Source organism: Amblyomma maculatum, chromosome 1, assembly GCF_055883805.1.
Source record: "Amblyomma maculatum isolate TAMU_Amacu chromosome 1, ASM5588380v1, whole genome shotgun sequence".
In the NCBI taxonomy this organism is placed as follows: domain Eukaryota; kingdom Metazoa; phylum Arthropoda; class Arachnida; order Ixodida; family Ixodidae; genus Amblyomma; species Amblyomma maculatum.
In genome coordinates, this window is record NC_139344.1 from 95,288,322 (window position 1) to 95,307,838 (window position 19,517).

Genomic DNA, 19,517 nt, shown 5'->3' on the forward strand with positions numbered 1-19,517 from the left:
TAAGAAGTGGAGCTGTATCCACGATGAGTGAGCTCAGAGAGCTGAGTAAGATGAATGAGCTCAGTGAGCTGGGTGAGCTCTGTTCTCTCATCTTGGTACATACTTCACGATGTAAAAAGTGTACATAAACGTTCCTTTTTCCCATCTCCTCCCTGGCTGTCTTCGGACCCTAAGTCTCGTCGTCGCCTGACCCTGCTGCGGTGAAGCTCTACTCCTGAACCCGACCGCATTACCCTTCCCCCGTTTCTGACCTTATCTGTCCGGTGCTATTAGCCTCAGTTGCCGAGCTATTCGAGAGGTCTCGTCGGAGCATCAGTAATTTTTTTTTCTTTCTCTCATCTCCACCATCCGTAACTTCTTTTCTTTCTCCATCTCCACCTTCCGGAGTTTAGACTATTCTCAGGCCTTCTGCGACTCTAATTCTGCCTCCTCTTGCCGCCGCGCACGTTCCTAATTGCGTACTTCTCTGCTACGAGCTCGCTCCTGGCCTACCCATTTGAACAGCTCTTGACCCTCAGAGCCAAAAGTTCGGCCATACTCAACAAGCCATTCTGACTCTGATTCGGCCATCTTAGGTGGGAATTTGCGCTATGCAGTGCTCGGACACAACACTAAAAAAATTGCACGTACTCCTCTCTCTCTCACCGGCACTTGCTTGATCCACCAGTTCTGTTCGTGGACGCCAATTACGTCACAAACCCCTGCCTTTACGGCCAACAGAGGCGCGGGATCCCCTCTACGGTTACCTGTCGCACCTCTATGAGGTTTGGACATAATTAAAGTTAGGCCGGTCAACCCGTGAAGTACGTGTCTCGGTGTGTGATTGGGGAATAAGTTCAATTAGCCCTTTTTTGACAACAATTGGATATTTATAGCTAGTAGTCCAAATTACACTGCGTAAAATCAAACACAAGAAAGAAACGCCATGACACGATAGTGATAAAAGACGGCTCGGTAAATTGAAGAAGGAAAACCGACAATGAACAAACACTTCTATAAAAGAAGAATATAAAGATAACAAAGCAAGTATTTCAGATATAGTAAGTATGGGCAAGAGTTACGCAACAAACCCAGCGTAAAATACTAAGCCAGATCAAAGGTTTAAGCAAGGGCGAAACCAATATTCAATTAACCGACAGCCTGTGGCAAAAAAGAAATTCTCACGGCTTTCTTGTTCGATGAGGCAACGAAGTCGCAGAGTTGATCGCTAGCGACGGCCGTACAAGAAGAGGAAGAAACGATGAGTTGATCACGGGCTCGGTGGAAAAAAAATAACACCTTCGAGCGAGTGGCCGCGAGAGTGGGCCGAGAGACTGCATCTTCCCAGATCGCACTGCCGCAGGCGTGCTGCAGGCTGCTTTTTTATACCCTCGACTGGTTGCGCTGCGGCCCATCATCAAGGACGCGCGCTGGCCGGTCGTTGCCCCGGAGAGTCATGTCGAAGCATGCTCGGAGGAGCGGGGAGATCCCGTAACTTCTGCTATATATTTGAGGCAGTTTGTGACAGGAGGGAAGGCAGTAGGCGTGGTGGGGCTGGTCCCTTAGGTCCGTATCCGGCAGCGGTCACTTATTATCAGGGGTCACAGCGCGGCTGTGGACTCGACCGCCGATACATCAGGCAGCCCGGTGCTGCGCTCCTTCTTCGGCTCCGCCAGCAAGGGCAGCAAATCCAAACCCTGCTCTCGCCTCACCACTGGTGAGCCGCTCGACAGCATCGCACTGCTGTCGACCACTCTCAGGCAGGACAGCAGCATCGACTCATATTCTCGCCCGCTTTGGGGCGCGCCGCCCGACAGCATCGCTCTCGACCTCTCTCCACGTAACGCCGTGCGATTTTTCCGGCACCTTCCACCCATGATTTAGAGCATTAAATCACTCGCAGCTCGAAGGTCAGTCAGAAGCTCTTTGCAGACGCCGGTCGTTGACTGCAGACGCGGCGCACTACACTCTAGCGACACACCATAGATGGAGCAGCCTTGACGCGCATCCGCTGGCTCCTCAGCAGCCCCTATTGGCAGATTTCGGGATGCTTCTGCGGCAGAACTCAGCTTTTTAACCAGCTCAAGGTCAGATGCACCATAGTCAAGCTGGCCAGAGCCCGGAGGCTTGGGGTCAGGAGGTCCACTAGGTGGCGGCTTGATGTCCTCTGAATTATTAATGTCCACTGCTTCATGTGGGACCGCAGTGTTGAGCTCTCCAGAAGCATCCACAACATCCGAAATGTCCATGATGTGCTCTGATACTACTTCATCTTCTTTGGACCAGGAGCCTTTACGTAACCTATCGGCATACGTCATGACACAGGCGTCCATTGTGTGACCAAAAAAATAGAATTGGTGCATCGAGGCGTACGACACTGCCGCCGGACGTGTCCAAAACTGCTGCACCGAAGACACAGCGGAGGCCTGCCAAGAATGATGGCTATAGCCTGAATTCCAAACACACTCACGGTGTGACAAATGCTGGAAGATGAAACACCATCTTTCAGCGTGGTAGACAATTCCCGGTTTGCTGTCTCTATATGTTCCATCCCTGGGCAGCGCCACTTTTCACGCTCCACGGACTGAACAGAGCCATATGGCTCCAAAGCTTCTACAATCCGGCGACGTTTCATGTGAAGCGGGAGTCAAAGCAGCTTCAATTTAATATTTATTGTTTCCAGATCAAATATCATGCATTTCAGTCCTCTTACGCATAGCTCCGCCAAGTTCACCAGTTTCTGTTTTGAAACGCTATTCTCACAAGTAACAATCCAAACATGGCTCATTTGATATTGTCCAATGCAGACGATATCCCGAAGGTCCATGACATGGGCAAGTGCATCCCTGAAGTCAGGCGCTCGATATGGACGACCGTTTAAGTCACCATGCAAAAATACAATGTTGAGCACTGCATTGCCGGACGGCAGACGTTGCAGAACAACCTTGTAGGTGTCCACAATGCCATCAGAAGATTCAAAACCTCGGCCAACGGCCGATGCGCTGTTTCCAGTTAATACGTGGCCGTTCCGCACGACCTCACTACACCTAGGTGACCGATGGTTGCTGTGGTTATATTCGTCCTTTTCTAGCGCTACCAGCGCAACTTTGCCGTTTCGCACTTAGTATATTTTGCTCGAGTGTGGTCGTCCTTCGAAGATTGCCCTGTAAATACGATGAACCTTTTTTTTTTTCTATCACCAGGGATGTATCCAATACCCATCATTCAAACGTATCAGTTTTTTGCACGTACATCTCAGAATATCCGAATATGTTATGTGCTGGCTATTTTTCGTCGTGTTAGAGCGCATTTTTCTTTCTATTACAGAGATATCTCGTACGGCGCCGCATCTCATAGTTCATTTTTTAGCTTCACATGCTGACAGTGAAGCAGCGGCAGCAGTATTTCACTTCCCATCACGCCTTTTGCATATGCAAACCCTTTAAAAAACATCGCTGTTGATATGCAGCTATCGATGAATAGTTCGCCGGGCGGCGACGTATTTTGAGTTATGCTCGAGAAACCTTGCTATGTTCCTGTGGAAAGGCAATTTATTCATTGCACTTTAGCTTGAAGACTCGTCATAAGTTGCAGACATGAACGTGCGACTTAAGGGCGGAAGGCGTGCAGCGATTGTTGATTGTAATTAATTACCGCATACGCTCACGGGAGCACATACAGAGATCGATAATTCCAAATTAAATTTTCAATGATGTTCACTTCAAATTTGAAAAACGCTTTGTTGTTTTTAAATCTTGGTCCAATTTAGCTGGGACACCGCATGATATATCAAACTTTGTCTTTGCAACCTTGCATAAACAAATCCTGATGTAGGAACACATCCAACTCCTGTATCATGGTACACAGGACCTATTCGCAACTCCGATAACTCCCAATATATACCCACATGCGATATACAGGAGTTAAAGGAGCCTGTAAAGAAGAAACAGGACTTATATGCATATCCTGTGCATCCTCCTGCTAGTCCTGCAAGCTTCCTTATGGGTCCTTTATGCCCCATATCGGCTCTTGCATACTCCCGTATTATTTCATACATGACTTATTAAAATCACATAAAGGGTTTTGCAATAGGGCTACTATACTCAGTGACTCTAAATTCACCATGCGCAATTATACGAGGGGCATAATTTCTCATGCAGCATGAGCACGTTGGGTTGAACCAAGCACTTAGAATTACTGAATTGATATGGGTCCCAGCTCACTCGGGGAACCCTGGTAACAAAGCGACGCATCAAAGCTCGAAGATTCGTCAGCCGAGCTGGGGGCGTGGTAGTTACTGAGTTTCTCCAAGGACGGCCTAGCATCATTTCACGACATTACTAATAATTTTAAAGGAGAATATTCCCGCCTCCAGACAAAGCCTTAGATAAAGAGCAGGAGACCACCTGGAGGCGACTCCAGACGCGATCCTTTATGACCTGTTGTTAAACTTCTATCCCGGTGATTATGACCCGAAATGTACACTATGTGGTGAAACAGGCACTTATGATAACATATTGTGGAATTGTAAAGAGGAGCCGCCCCCGGAATCTCTAATACAAGCTCCTACTCTCAAGTAATGGAAGCCTGCTTTGGTCAGCTCAGACCTAGGAGTTCAAACCCGGGTCATTGAGTCGGCTACTCAGGTTGCCGTGAGCCGTAAACTGATAGCCACCTAGCACGGATCATCTGCATTATGCCTTTTTACGAAATAAAAGTTTTGCAATTAAATCAAATTACACTAGATGCCACTTGAGCACATTTCCCCCTCACAAACTCATCAACGAACACTGCCTATAGCGCCATCTTCAGCACACACTTTCCCAAACCTCTACCGCAAACTGCTCTTGCCCGCGCAATACCCCACGAATGCATGTCCGGCCTGCAGAGCATTTATAGCATCCTCCACATGGTTTGGAACTGCCTCGAGAAACTATAACTCTCAGGAACTCAGCCATGAGCAGTGAGAGGAGAAGCTGCATGGCTCACACAGAGCTCTGGCCTTCAACATAGATAATCGGCAAAGCCTGCATGGACATCTCCGAGAGGGGTACACTGAGTTCCGCCTTTAACGATCAAATACGAGAGCCTTATATTGTGGCAAACCATTCAAATCTGTTTTTCTTGTTCTTCAACAGCCGCCGGCATGCGGTCTTACCACTATGATTGCGGCGCACGGACCGAGTTTGTGCTCTTTGCTTGTTCATGCTTGTTATCGTGAAACGCCTTTTTATCACTTTTTATCGCGAGACGCGCTGAGATTAATCTGCAATGATCGCTGGAAACCGTATTATTCCGGACTTTTCCAGTATCTCGTGGCTGATTTAACATATGTTTCCGCGCCGACTTATCACTGACGAAAGCAACGAGCATTCATGAATCGACGACCACCGAGCACGCTTGCTCCCCTTCATCTAATAATTCAGCATAAAACTGCGATAATGGTGCACCTTTCGATCACCAGCAACTATCCTTTACCCTCATCTTACTTTGTCTCCTCACAATACAGATCACCAAGCGCATCGAAAGACAATTTTCTAATTCCAATTAGCAAAACGTGCATGGCAAAAGAACTCTTCTGTCTGTAGGGACTAGAATATGGAATGAAATCTCAATAGAAGTAAAGCAAAATAACAACTTATCTGCACTGCTGAAGTCGTACTATTATGATAGGTTGTGACTCTTTTAGTCTTTTGAAATTTTACCAAATGTCTGTGCTGTCTGCTAGTTAATTTTTTTGGAACAGTATGTGCATGGATCCCAACAAACCTGCGAGCTAGGGACACAGATGCTTGTTGCAATGTTGCTTGTGTTGGTTTTGTTGTAATTGATTGAAATAAATCTAAAATCTAAATCTAAAATCTATCGCTGTTACCAATTCGCTTAGTGCTTTTGCGGGTGCAAGTCGGCCCAAAAAAAGAGTGCATTCAATTCGACGCCGGAATTTTCGTTTGCTGGTTCCGGTACCGTCAGCAACACACCTGGTGGGGGTGCTGCCCGTTGTGTTCCGTAAGTCCCCTACAAGCCGAGACAACAACCTTGTTCTGTCACCCTGGAGGAGCAGCCTACAGGGCACCGGACCAGCCGGCGACTCCGAGAGCTACCACCTGAACACGGGTTACTGTGGGACCGCACTCGACCCCTGAACGATGCCTCAACAAAGGCAATGACCCTGAACTAAGGTTCCGCTGATCTTCCAGCAGCCCCGACAGCCGTCAGTGTTCAATGGAGCACAGAGAAGCTCCAGAGGACTGGCTGGATCAATACGAATGGGTTGCTGCATTCAACAGTTGGGACGATACCTCGAAGCTACGAAACAGTTTTCTTCACACTGGATGGGGCCACCCGAACGTGTTATGAAACCATGAGTCCTCCCTAACGACGTGGGAGGGATACAGAAAGGAGCTACTAAAGGTATTTGTCGGCGTCGTGAAGAATGGTAAGAACTGAACTGATTCTTCAGTCTAAGGCACAGCTCCCTATTAAGCCAGTCCTCGCTTACGTAGAAGAAATGAAGCGCCTTTTTCGTCGCGCGTATCCCGACATGCCTCAAGAAATGAACGTGCAGTTGCTAATGCGACGCGTCAAAGAGAAATTTTTCCGGCCTTATCAAGAGCCCCCTAAAACCACTGCAGAGTTCATTTAGAAAGCCTCCTTTACGGAGAGGACCCTTGATTCCCGAGCACGTCATTGCAACTGCCCATCTGACATCTTACCCCTCCACACCGGTGAAATGTCTCTAGGCAAAGACAACCTACGGGATATCATCCGAGTGATCATCCTAGAGGAACTCCGCCGGTTGCTGCCTTCATCCCAACAGCCTCAGGTGGTCACGCTCGCGGACGTCGTCCGTGAAAATGTCCAGCAGGCACTGGGCGTTCCTCAAGCTATGGCTCCGACAGCTCCAGCGCAAGAGGCAGCAGCGATGAACTATACTGCTACATTACATCGTCCTGCACTCCGACGTGACCTTCCAAGCCCTCGCCGCTACAGTCCTGTTCCTGAAAGCCGCCCCTTGGCCTCCACCCGCCAAGTCTACGAATGACCTTCAAGCCCCAGGAAATGCAACGCCTGGAGGACGTCCGACCACTCTGCTTCCTATGTGGTGAAGCTGGGCACATTCTCCGTCACCGTCCTTACACAGGTTTCGCCATCGACGCCCCACGACCCCCTCCTGTCGAGAGACCATAGTAAATTGACGCGGAGCACACATAGTCAACCCGTCTGTCTCGCTCCCCATCGCCGTTCGGGGCCCGCTTTGCGTTGCTGGGCCGAAGCTATGTGCGACTGAAGCTACGGGAAACTGAAGAACTTTGGAGGTGAGGTTGCTCAACTGCGAAAAGACGAAGATCATCCGCCGATGACAACACAGCCATTGCGCACCGCCGCTCCACACGACGTTATCGACGACCAACCGACCGGAGTTGAATCCGACGCCGCCACCCAACGAAGTGACAACGGTGTGTCCCGGCTGCTACCAGAGTACAGGATGGAGCCGAGATCGGACACCAAGGCAAACACGTAATGCAAGGACACGAACAAGTGACCTTGAAGCGGCTATCGACGGTTTCACGGTTACTTTCTTAGTGGACACCGCAGCTGACTATTTTGTCATCAGTGGAACGTTCACCGCCCAGCTCAAGAAAGTGACAGCCACTTGGGATGGCCCGCTAATCCGCACCACTGGTGGTAATGTCATTGCTTCTTCCGTTCAATGCACCGCGAGAGTGACAGCAAATGGCCGCACTTACTACTTGCTTCATGGTATTACAGAACTGCTCTCGATACGTGATTTTGAGCACGGATTTTCTCAGTGAACAGAAGGCGATTGCTGATCTTCGATAAAAGCTCATCAAACTTTCGATGGACAACATCACATCTACTACGACGACTTCGACGCAATTTGTCCCTACCTCGACGGAGAATTGACCGCCGCCCCGATCAAGCGTCGTAGTCTGTGTTGGTAGCGCAGACATCGAAACTGCCGAAGGCGTCGTCGAAGGAAACACCCAGTTGCTCGTGGAACGAGGTCTCGACATCACAAGAGGCATCGCCAATTTCCGGAGAGAAGCTCAGGTACTGGTAATGAACTTCACATAAGAATACCGGCATCTGAACAAGGGCACGACGATCGCTTTTCTCGACTAATTAACGGACATTCGAGATGTATTCGCCCTACCCGACCAACCCCTGGAAGATGCGCCGGCCAAATTCGTCAGACTACATTTGACATCAACTCTGCACTGCCTCATAGCAGAAAAGACCAGTTTCGCAGTCGTCTTCGAAGCTACAGTAGCATCGGAGGTGCGGCGAACACCACTTGCCATGCGCTGCATTTTAACGGACGAACACGCGACCAACTTCTGGACTTCTGGGCCAAAGCCCATACCGCGTATCGCCGCGAGAACGCTAAGCAATCCACAACCAAGTCGATGAAATGCTTTCTGACGACGTCACCCAGCCATCAAAGAGCTCCTGGGCGGCACCAGTCGTTCTGGTGAAGAAAGAGGGGATACTTCATTTCTCCGTCAATTACCGCCGCTTGAACAGCATAACGAAGAAAGATGTTTACCCTCTACCTCACATCGACGACATACTGGACTGGCTCTGAAATACAAGGTACTTCTCATCGGTGTACTTGAAGAGCGGCTACAGGCAAATTGAGGTCGACGAAAGAGATTGCGAGAAGACAACGTTCATCACACCAGACGACCTCTTCGAGTTCAAGGTACTGCCTTTTGGTCTCTGCTCCGCTCCAGCGACCTTCTAGTGAGTAATGGATACCGTACTGGCTGGCTTGAAGTGGAATACTTGTCTGGTGTACTTAGGCGACTTCTTTGTCTGCGCTCCAGCGACCTTCTAGTGAGTAATGGATACCATACTGACTGTCTTGAAGTGGAATACTTGTCTGGTGTACTTAGGCGACTTCTTTGTCTCGCTTCTACATTTGAACGCCACCTGCAGTCTTAGTACAGTGTTCCAAGCATTCAAGTCGTCAGGGCTATAACGTTGAAAGCAGAGTTCTACTTCACTTACGAGGAGCTGTTGTTCTTGGACCACATTGTAAGCAAGGACAGAGTTCGCCCAGACCCAAACAAAGCAGCTACGATCGCGCAGTTTCCACAGTCAGTGGACAAAACAATTAGTGCGCCAATTCTTTGGACTGTGCACATACTACTGGCGATTTGCTAATTTCAAACTTTTCGCGCATCGCCAAGTCCTTGACGCAGTTTACAAAGGCTGACGTGCCATTTAAATGGGAACAACTGCAAGCAGAAACATGCCATGAACTTAAGCGCCGCCTACTGTCCCCTCCTATCCTAGGCCACTTTGATGAAAACGCCGAGACTAAAATTCACAACGACGCGAGCAGTGTGGGCTTAGGCGCCGTCCTTGTTCCGAGGAGTTTCGGAATTGAAAAAAAGTTATTAGTTACGCCAGAAGGTCCCTCTGAAAAGCCGAAACCAACTACTCGACAACCGACGAGTGCCTCACGATCATCTGGGCCACGTCGAAGTTCTGTTCATACCTTTACGGTCGACCATACAAGATAGTAAGCGGTCATCATGCGCTCTGCTGGCTCGCTAATTTGAAAGACCCCTCCGGCCGCCTTGCTCGATGGAGCTTACGTCTCTAAGAATCCGCCGTCACAGTGATCTACAAGTCCGGTCGCAAACATTCCGATGCAGACTGCTTGTCCCGCGCTCTTGTCGATGCGCCTCCAAAAGAAGACGACAACGCCTTCTTGGTATCGCTAAGAGCCAAGTTCCGCACAACAGCAGTACTCGGACCCCGAGTTGAAAATTCCGAGAGCACTGTGGAATCTACGCTGCAGAAACGAGAAAGCCTAAGCGTTGCTGGTGCACACGGTGCATCACGTTTGCTCTCATTATCATTATCAACTAAATGCACCGTCAGTATCATTGCTGCTTTTATCATTGTAATTGTCACTAATTGCAGCTTCATTGCTATTGGAATCGGTTAATGCCACTTGAGTTCACACGGTGACCAAGGAAACGGAGAGAAGGTGCACCGAATTCACTCTTAGCACCAGTGACAACGATGCCATGGTCAGTTAGACGAGTGAACAACTGACACAAGTGGTGCATGTGCTCGCCAATTGCACATGTCTGTGCACATGCCACATACCTTCTTGGCTGGGCACAAGAAGGTCGTCAACATAGGCGAAAAGGAAAGACTAACTAGAAGGACGGTGTCTATAAAACGTTGAATGTCTGCATAGCATTTCGTAGTCCGAATGACATCGGCAGGAATTCGAGGAGACCGAAGGGGGTTGGATGGCTGTCTTCAGAATATCCCCCTCATGCCTTTAGTCTGTGGGGGGGCTCCTTTCACGTACTCCGCGGACTGCGCCTTGAAATACAGGGATGGTGCCGAAGCCGGGTGGAAGCCTGGCGGAGAGATATTCAGCAGCCATTGCCAAGCCAGATCGGACCGGAGGAATTCGGGGCCTGAACCGCAATCGCGGAGAAAGCGGGTGGCGAACTCATCGCCGGGTCCCGAAATGGAAGCCTCCCGGCAGGGGCCGAAGGAAGCAGTCGTCCAGCTGACAAAAAATCTGGGAAATGTGGGTCGGAGGAGATCGCGGGCTGCAAGATGAGCTGGGCAGGGGTTGCCGCTTCCCCGCCTCCCACATTCGCTGTTTCCACTGTTCCCACATTGACTTCAGGAATAAAATAGCAGATTAAAACAGGAACTGGCGAAGCATAAAAGTCAGGAACTGAGGGCACATCGTCAGCGGAATAAAGCATGCTATAAACGCCTGGCGAATCTGCAATGAAGGAGAATGCTCCTCTCCCGCCTACTGCGCAGGCAATAACTCTTGTCCCTCAGGATACGAAAAAGGAGGAAGAAACCACGTAGTGGCGACGGAGACCGATAAGCGGGCAGTGCCACAGAGACAGAAGCCGGGATTGAGGTGTTGTGGAGCGATGTTTCCTGAAGGACCTTCCGTGTGTGGAAACTCGTATAACGCAGAATATACAGGCCAGCCTCTGGGGAACTATACCCTCTATTGTTGAAAAAAAAAAAAAGTCAGGCCGTGGTAGGACTGGTCTTACAGGGGATCTTGGAGCCCCGTTTCATTAAACTGCAAGCCTCCGAAATCAAAATTGATCGTAAACTTCAGGAGCTTGCGAAGTGCCACTCGGGCGTAGGCTCCAAAATAACTGGCCGGATGGGTAATAAGCTGCTTAGAGCTGACGATTTTCCCGACACCGGAGAGGATGCACCAAGCGCGATTTCCTTTAGTGTTCAGCATGACCCGCCCTCCTAAGTGCAGACTGCAGATAACAGCAGGGGGTTTAGGAGGAAAAAGGATTCGCTGCAACAATACATAGATTTGTTAGATAAATTACTAGACAAGTTTGTACTGTAGAACGTGAATATAGAGGATGAGCTAATACCATACAACGCGCATTGAAAACAGCTCATCCACTTGCATTCTGGTGCATAAGGATTGCCCATTTATTCAGCTATTACCGAATGTATGCACTAGCAGAAGTGCGCATATAATCGACCGAAGAACAGGGGTGCATCATTCGATGGAATTTTCCAAAAGGCGGCGCAATTGGCAAACATTGCACTCCCCATCATAGTGGGGGATTTTAACGCGTATAGCGTCTGTGCGGGGTTAACGGCAGAAAACTCGCGTCGGCCATTTAGGACTTAGCATCAATTATTACTGATCCCCAGCATCCCACGAGGCTCCAATGCGGCTTTCGACATATATAGAAGACGAAAATATGTCTTACACGTTGTTCGGAATCGGGGCACACTTGCAACACAGGACGAGTTACTGCTGCTGCTCCTACTCCTCCTCGGCTGTTCAAGGTCAAGAGTGGCATCCGCCAGGGATACGCGAAGGCTCGAAACCTGGCGCAGTATTGCTATCGAAATAAATAAAAAAAAAAAAACAGTACAATCCCTAATGCTTTCCTCGGCCTCGCAAACTGTTGGCTTCTTTCCTTCATGCAGCTAGGATGGAGGTTATCGGTCCCCTGTGCAAACGCATCGTAAGACCATACTGGCGCTGAATCGGGCTTTCGACAACGTGAAACACTCCAAGATTGTGGAAAATCTACAGAGTACTCATTGCAGAAAGAGTAAATTGAATTACATCAAGGCTTCCTTGCAAGATGGGCAAGCGCACATCAAGACTGGCGACACAAGATTCAAGCCAATGCCCAAGGCCACAGGTGGATGCCAAGGGAGCTCTTCAGTGTTGCCCTCATGCACCTGACGGAACTAATTAATGCCATAAGGAGAATTCCCCATGCCTTTTACGCGGATGACAAAACCATTTGGGCAACAGAGGGCAACTTGGGACAGATGGAGGAGGCCCTCCAATAATCTGCCACTGCAGTTCAAAGGTACGCAGAAGATGCGGACTGTGCCGTTCCGCGGACATGTCGGAGCTCCTCGTCCTGCGCGAGAAGGGGTATACGAGATAGCTGGAAATCTCTGTCCACGACACACTTATTCCCGAGGTGGAGACGACACGGGTTTTGGGGCTACTTATTAACTAGGGCATGAAAGCAGTAGCAATCACGAAGCTCCGAATGGTGTGCGAGCAAGTCATCCTTATGATATCTCAGACTGCAACCAAGAAAAATGGTATGCAAGAGGATACCCCCAGGCTAATACAGGCCTTTATCATCTGCTGCATAGTGTGCGTGGCCCCGTACCTTCGTATGAAGAAGATCGATCTAGACCACCGGGAGGTTATCATTCGAATGGCTTATAAAAAGGCACTCGGGCAACCTATGAAAGCACCTACGGAGCGTCTGCTACAACTAGGGGGACACAATACGGCTGAAGAATAGATTAGCGCGCATCACTCAAGTCAGGTAATGCAACTGGCCACAACCAAGATAGGCCGCAGGGTCTTGGAATATTTTGCTTTCCGCAACAAGCGGCTGGCAGGCAAGATGTACCTAAATAGTAGAAGAGTAAATTCTTTACGCTTCCGCTTCCAAAAATCATGCACCCGGTGCATCATCGTGCTAGACCAGTGGCGAGTAGCAAGAACGAGTGCTACTCAAGAGAAGTAGCCTTCGTCGTGGATGCAGCGAGCCCTGTAGATGGAATATCAACAATCCCAGAGGTGCACCAAATGCAGGTCGTGGACGGGCTTTCAGTTCGTAATGGGGAAACACAGGCTATGCAGGAAGTGACGGTAGTAAGCACGTAAGAGATCGATCTTTGAGAAGATGGTCATGTCATAAAGAGCTGCGGTGAAGTCCTGTAAATGGGGAAGTGGACAGCGATAAGGTATGGCGTAGGCGTTGAGAGCAGTAGTCACCACATGGCCGCCGGCTTTCTTGGTATACCATGTGAAGTGCAGAGGCCCAACCTCTACAAGACGCTCGAATGATTCCCAGCACCAGCAAGTGCTCGAATTAAGCACGAACGATCTTGAGCTTGTCCGGGGCGAGACCGCGTGGTCGGCAAAAGACAGGTGGTCCAGTGGGAACCAGATGGTGATGCATTCGCTTCATTGCCGAAGGTGTTGCGGAAACCAACTGTAGCTCAGTCTAAATGAACTATTGCATTCAGAATAAGCCATTAACTGGATTACACATGTTATGATAGACTTGCCTAGTTCCAAAGCACCGCCCACCGAGGCGAAGCAGGTCAGGTCGAACGCCTATCCCAGCGGTTCGTTGCTAGTAGACCGGCGGACGGCACACCGCTGCAAGTGCTTCACCTCCGGGCTGCGAAATGCAAAATGACGCCCAAGAACTGTGCAATGTAAGTCCACGTTGAAGAACACAGCTCGAAAATCATCAGGAGGGCACCACTACAGCACCTTTCATTCATTTATTATCTCATACCAATGCGAAAGCATACTCTACAACATTGGTCACTTATACTTTTCTGAGATCGATGTGTACGTGCACTTCCGTTCCGCCTAAAGGGTGACGCGACAGCGGTTTTCTAGGGTGATTCCGCACTGAAGGGAGTTGCGGTAGTCGCCGCACGGCAAGCGAAAAATAAACGCGAACATACACTTTGCTACTCGGCTTCATAACTACTTCTGCAATTATAACCTTATCACAAGCTGCCTCACATATAGGGCGGGAGATACGGGATCTCCCCGCTGCTCCGAGCATGCTTCGACATCACGTTTCGGAGCAGCGACCGGGCAAACGCGCATCCTTGATGATGGGCTGCAGCGATAACAGCTGAGAGTATAAAAAGGCAGACCGCAGCACGCCCGCGGCAGTGCGCTCTGGGAAAGCGTCTTGTTTTTCACCGACTCCCGCGATCAACTCATCGTTCTCCTCATCTGTACGGCCACCGCTACTGATCAACTCAGCGACTTCAACGTCTCATCTAACAAGAAAGCCGCGAGGATCGTTGGTTAATTGTTTAAATCTTGATCTGACTTAGATTTTTTTACGCTGTTTTGTTCCTTGTCGGGTTTTCCTCTTGTCATCGTGTTTTATCACTATCGTGTTGTGGCGTTTTATTGATTTCTATTTTTATGCAGTGTAATTTGGGACTGCTATCTATAAATATTAAATTGTTTGTAAAAGAAAGAGTTTTTCTTGAACTTATTCTTCAATCACACACCGACACACGTAATTCACGGGTTGACTGGCCCTTTTTGCTCGTGACAGCGGAGCCACGCAGTTTTCGGCCTCATGATTAAGTCCCGAAACGCGTCCCACTGCAGTGCTCTCTCCGACGAAGCCTTGCGTGCGCACTGAGCGAGTGATTTAAGATAGTAACTGGTCACGTGACTTTTTTTCTTTTTAAAAGTTCAATAAGCTACGTAAATCGTAGCTTGATGGAAACAACGCAACTCACTGTTTTGCAAGGCAGGTAGGTGAGGATAAACTTTATTGATACAAGTTCGAGAAGGCGGGGCTCAATGCCCCGCTAGGCTAGGTGACAACCCCAGTCAGGAACATAGCCAGTCATAGCTGCCACTCGCGCTCAATTACTATTCCAGAATTGAGCAGGATTACCTACCTGTTCACTCGGGTGGGGTCGGGGTTCTTTTGACATGCCCACACCATGTGAAATTTGTCAGCAACTTCTACACAGTATACGCGACGCTCACTTTCAGACCAAAATATTCTGCAATTGTCGGGCATAAAAACGCTTTAGCCTTACATGAACTAGAGGTCTAGTTGGTCAGACATTGCTTTAGGAGGTGCAGCGCAACGGCACGAGACCTAGACTAGCGCTGTGTTTGACCCATGCTTTGCTCTAGGCCTCGGGTCGTTGCGCTACACCACCTGAAGATCTATTTAGCCTGCACATGCACTGTAGTTCAATCAGCGATCCGCAGTTTTTTGCACTGACATTTTTTTTTCAAGCTAGTTTGACTTTACTAATTAACTTTAGCGCAAGAAAAAGATATTGCAGGTTAGGATAGGAGACTGTCAATATGCTTCTAGTTGGTTTCACTGGGGCCAGGGCTTACCGTATTTTAAAGAACCTAGGTTACATTTAGCTGGGACACCCTGTATAATATATCTGCTTGTGTCAAAGCCATAGAAGCGTTCCACTGTGGCTTTTTAGCGTGCTTGGCTGGCGACTAAGGGTCGAGAGTTAAACCCTGTCTGAAGGATGCACAGACTCTTATCAGCGTACACCTGTAAGATACTACTCTACCACGCGACACCAGCTTGTAACAAAGCCATACAAAAGTGTCATATTGTGGCTTAGTCGTATACAGAGTGCCTGGCTGACGACGTTTAAATACCGACTGAAGGCTATTGACGTTTTTTTTGTTTTTACAGAGTCGAATCGGTTTAGACATATGCGCCCACCTCGACTCCACATACTGATGGCAATTTCTCTTCTCATTCCGGACACCCAAGCGCGACGCGATTTCTCGACAGCAACCGAAAAGGTTTTAATCGTACAATTACGGCACACCGAGGCCAAACCAGGCCGAACGCGCGTATATGTGGCCTCACTTGGGCGATTCGGACAGATCCTTACGCACATAAAACAGCCCCGACTTAAGTTCTGGATTCGCAGTTATTCGCGCGATCGGAGAAAATATACGGCTTTGGTTCGTCTCCAGAGCGATACTGGTACTTCCTCAGTCCCAGAAACGCGGCGTTTTAAATCGTTTGTATAACCTTAGATGAGATTGCCCGGGCGTCCGTCCACACGTTACCCTACAGCCATAGCGGGTCTCCCGTCAACGCCGTACTTGCGAGTACTTCAATCTGTACTGAGGACCACTGTCACTATTTATGCCACCTGCCTACTCGGTGTGCACGCTGCCGTAGAGCTACGTATGTCTTTTTTTTTTTTTTTTTTTTGGCATGGGACAGGTACAAAACGTAATGGCAAAACACGTGAGCACATGTTTGTAGGCGCAGCTTTTCCTCAGAAATGCTCGTGGTCACACAATTCCGAAGCACCCATGCAATGCAGACAAGACACAATCACGCACTATTTGACACTGGGACGCTACCCCAAAACCATTAGTTTGCTCACCATTCTCACCCTTGTCAGACTTTGTTGCCCGCGTGTCCACTTTTTTTTTCTTTTGAGACAGGAGTTTGACTTCGGCCGTCTCCAACGGATGTCGCTACCTGTCCACACAGTGGGCGTTGTGCGCCTCACCTCCATAACCTCCTAATATAGTAGACTATGGTTTTGCGAACTTGAGACAGGTCTTCGCGCAGCCCACTTGCGACAAAGAAGCCGCCTCACCTTACAAGAACATTCTGTATGAATAAAGCCAGCCCGACATCCAAATTAGTGGCATGGTCGAGCGACCGCTATGACCGCTGGGCCAAACGTGGCTCCTACAAGCTGCAGCAGTACTTTTCCCTCATAGCTCCGACTATTTCGGTGGAAACTCGGTGGACATATGCCTTTAGGCGCCTGCTTATTAAACAAGCTGTATTACAACTTTAAAAGTGCAAAGACGTCGAGACAGTGTGCATTTCTTGGCAAGCAACCATTTTACAGCGATGAATTGTTTATGAATGCAAAACTGTAAGGTGCGTCACTTCCACTGAAGCCTTGGTCCAAGCAGCAGCCAGTCAACTTTGCATGTGAGCAGCACCTAGATGGTCTAGACCCAAATGCTCACTGAAAATCTTACAAAAGACGAGTGGATGCTGCCTACGACGTGTTTGATGAAATCGCGCATATATATGCCGCCTACGAGTGTGCCACAACCACCTTAGTTTGAATTTTACTTCTCGTACCGAACGGGCATACCATGGTCTGCACCAGACTGCTTAAGCATCCATGCTTGTACGTGGACACAAAAGGAAAACGCAAGGTGAATTTGAGACACGATTTATTCGTTTCATTTGTACAAAAACAACAAAGCAAAATTTTTACATGGCTGGGGGAGGGGGGGGGGGGGGGCAGACAGCGGGGGAAAGAGCGATCACTTTGAAGCATATTTGTCTCGATACGCCTACCACAAGACACGCGGTTGCGGCACCGAGTATAAATAGCGGGCGAGTTGCACGTGGCTATAAATAAGGAAGAGACGCACAGAGACGCAAAAACGAACGGCGAGAATACGAGAGAAGCAAAGCGGAGTTCTTTGGCCACCTGAAACAAGTCTTTCTCAACACATATTTACTATATTTATAATATGTATATATTTATATATGCAAATCGAAGAAAAGCCACGGACGGCGGCGTTGCTCCGCCCCGCCGGCAGCGGCCTCGAAGGCAGCCCGCGGCGGGAAGGCTCGCGCCGCCGTGCTACGGAAGGGAATGTTGTGTTCCTCCCACAGGTGCGAACACGCGCCGGACGTATGGCACACGCTCTCCCTCGATGTTCCGCAACTGACGGGGGGCAAGGAACCGAATAAAAACAGGCGCCGACACAGAAGCGCGCAAGACGACACGGAAGCTTGAGCTGATTCGGCCACTGCCTCCTCCTGTGACCGCAATTGAGTAGGGTGTGCCGCGCTGGCAACAAAAGGGCGGCACGAGGCCGCTCGCGCGAGGAGCTGGGGTCACAACCTTCTGGAGAAAGCCTCCGAAGAAACGGCCAACGAGGCTCCCATTCAAGGCCCGTTCGATTACACGGGCATGCTAGAGTAATACGTTAAGCTTTCAGAAAATACCGCGCATTAATTCCTGGCTGAACATGAAGCGCGCGCTTGAGGGACACTGCGTCGGCATCGGAGCGCGTCGTTGGCCAGTGTTGGAGCCCTGCCTTATTTCGAGACTAGGAAGGAGCGCGAACCAGCGAACGATGTTGGCGCACAATGACGTCGGTGGGTTCTGCAATCGAGGAGATGCGCGCGCAGGTCCCTGCACCCGCTCGTTTCGTCCCGGGATCAACTTACACGCAGTGTGGCTCTTCCTCTACAAATGCCCGTAAGCACACGGCCCGACGACTGAGCAGGCGCGCAATGGTTCGCTTACGCAAAGCAGGCTACCTTGGCACGTACCATGACTGACACCCGAAGGATTTCTCCGACGTTTTTGGCCCGATCGTTCACGAAATGGCGCACAAACACGCACATAAAGAAAGACGAAATAAAATAAATGTCGCCCCAGGAAATGGTCAAGTGCTAATCCTTAGCACCCTTAAGTGCGGGGCGACCGCACGGACAAAACAAAATAGGGCAAAGCTGGGCAAGACAGCGTGGGTCCCTCTCGACCGGCGGCTGCGTCCGTCGGTCCAGCAGGCTCTCTCTCTCCCTCTCGAGGGCAGGGGGAGCCTTCAGAAAAGTCCTTTCTTCTTTTCTTTACGCTTCTCTTTTCCATCAAGTTGCCTGAAAAAAGTGACAGGAGAGCCTTCCCGTCAGCGACAACTGTAACCTCTGCCTCCTCAATAAGAGGTGCACAAAACCAGTGCCCTGTGGCAAGCTCTTTCATGCATTAGTGCATAGACTCTGCGGAATTGTATGACACCTTCAACAGAGCACTGCACTTCTAATTCGCCTTTTTCACAAGGCCGCTATGCGCATGCGCGCCCATCCCGTTTGAAAACAAACCACCATTCCAGCTGCGCATGCGCAGTTCTTAACCTCCGTGATCGCTGCAGGTGTAGCTGATCTCGGAGGCCATGTTTAGTTAATATTCGTGACAGGCGTATGCGATAGATAGCGGTTGCTGTCAAGAACACACATCATCATTTCGCTGGCGGCTGCATCTTTCAAGGACGTTTGCAACCAGTAGCAGACGAATTTTCAACCACTCCCAGAGGGCGCCACATTTTGTGAAAAAGGCGGATTCACACAACAGTAGCATTTATGGTCATTATTAACACACCTCATTGCGGGTCAAAGAACAGTTAATGGATTTTTAAATATGTAACTTCCCCGATAGATTCAATGTTACACCTGCCAAAGCCCAGCTGCAAAAAACATTCACCAGAAATCCACACCATATGTAACCAGCAATGGGAGATATTGATCCCCTCAGGTTCTTTAATGTGCACCAAAATATCAAAAAATTCACTTTTGCATCTTGGCACCATTATACTGCAAACGTCTATGGACTAGCATAAAAAATAACACCAGGTTTTCAATATTATTTTTCATTCAACATTTCTAAATATA

At 49.3% G+C, this 19,517-nt stretch overlaps 1 protein-coding gene and 1 pseudogene across 1 annotated transcript in view; both read right to left on the minus strand.

Moving 5' to 3' along the window:
- Positions 1 to 1,859: 1,859 nt before the first annotated feature.
- Positions 1,860 to 9,041, minus strand: LOC146203239 (uncharacterized; annotated as a pseudogene).
- An 8,226-nt stretch (positions 9,042 to 17,267) lies between these two features.
- The window catches only part of pnut (septin 7-like protein pnut), a 96,009-nt gene continuing 93,759 nt past the window's right edge, over positions 17,268 to 19,517 (minus strand). The window contains exon 12 of the mRNA XM_084588607.1: positions 17,268 to 18,728. Within this exon, the coding sequence (XP_084444733.1) occupies positions 18,677 to 18,728 (52 nt within the window). The 3' untranslated portion in view covers positions 17,268 to 18,676. The remainder of the gene's footprint in view (positions 18,729 to 19,517) is intronic.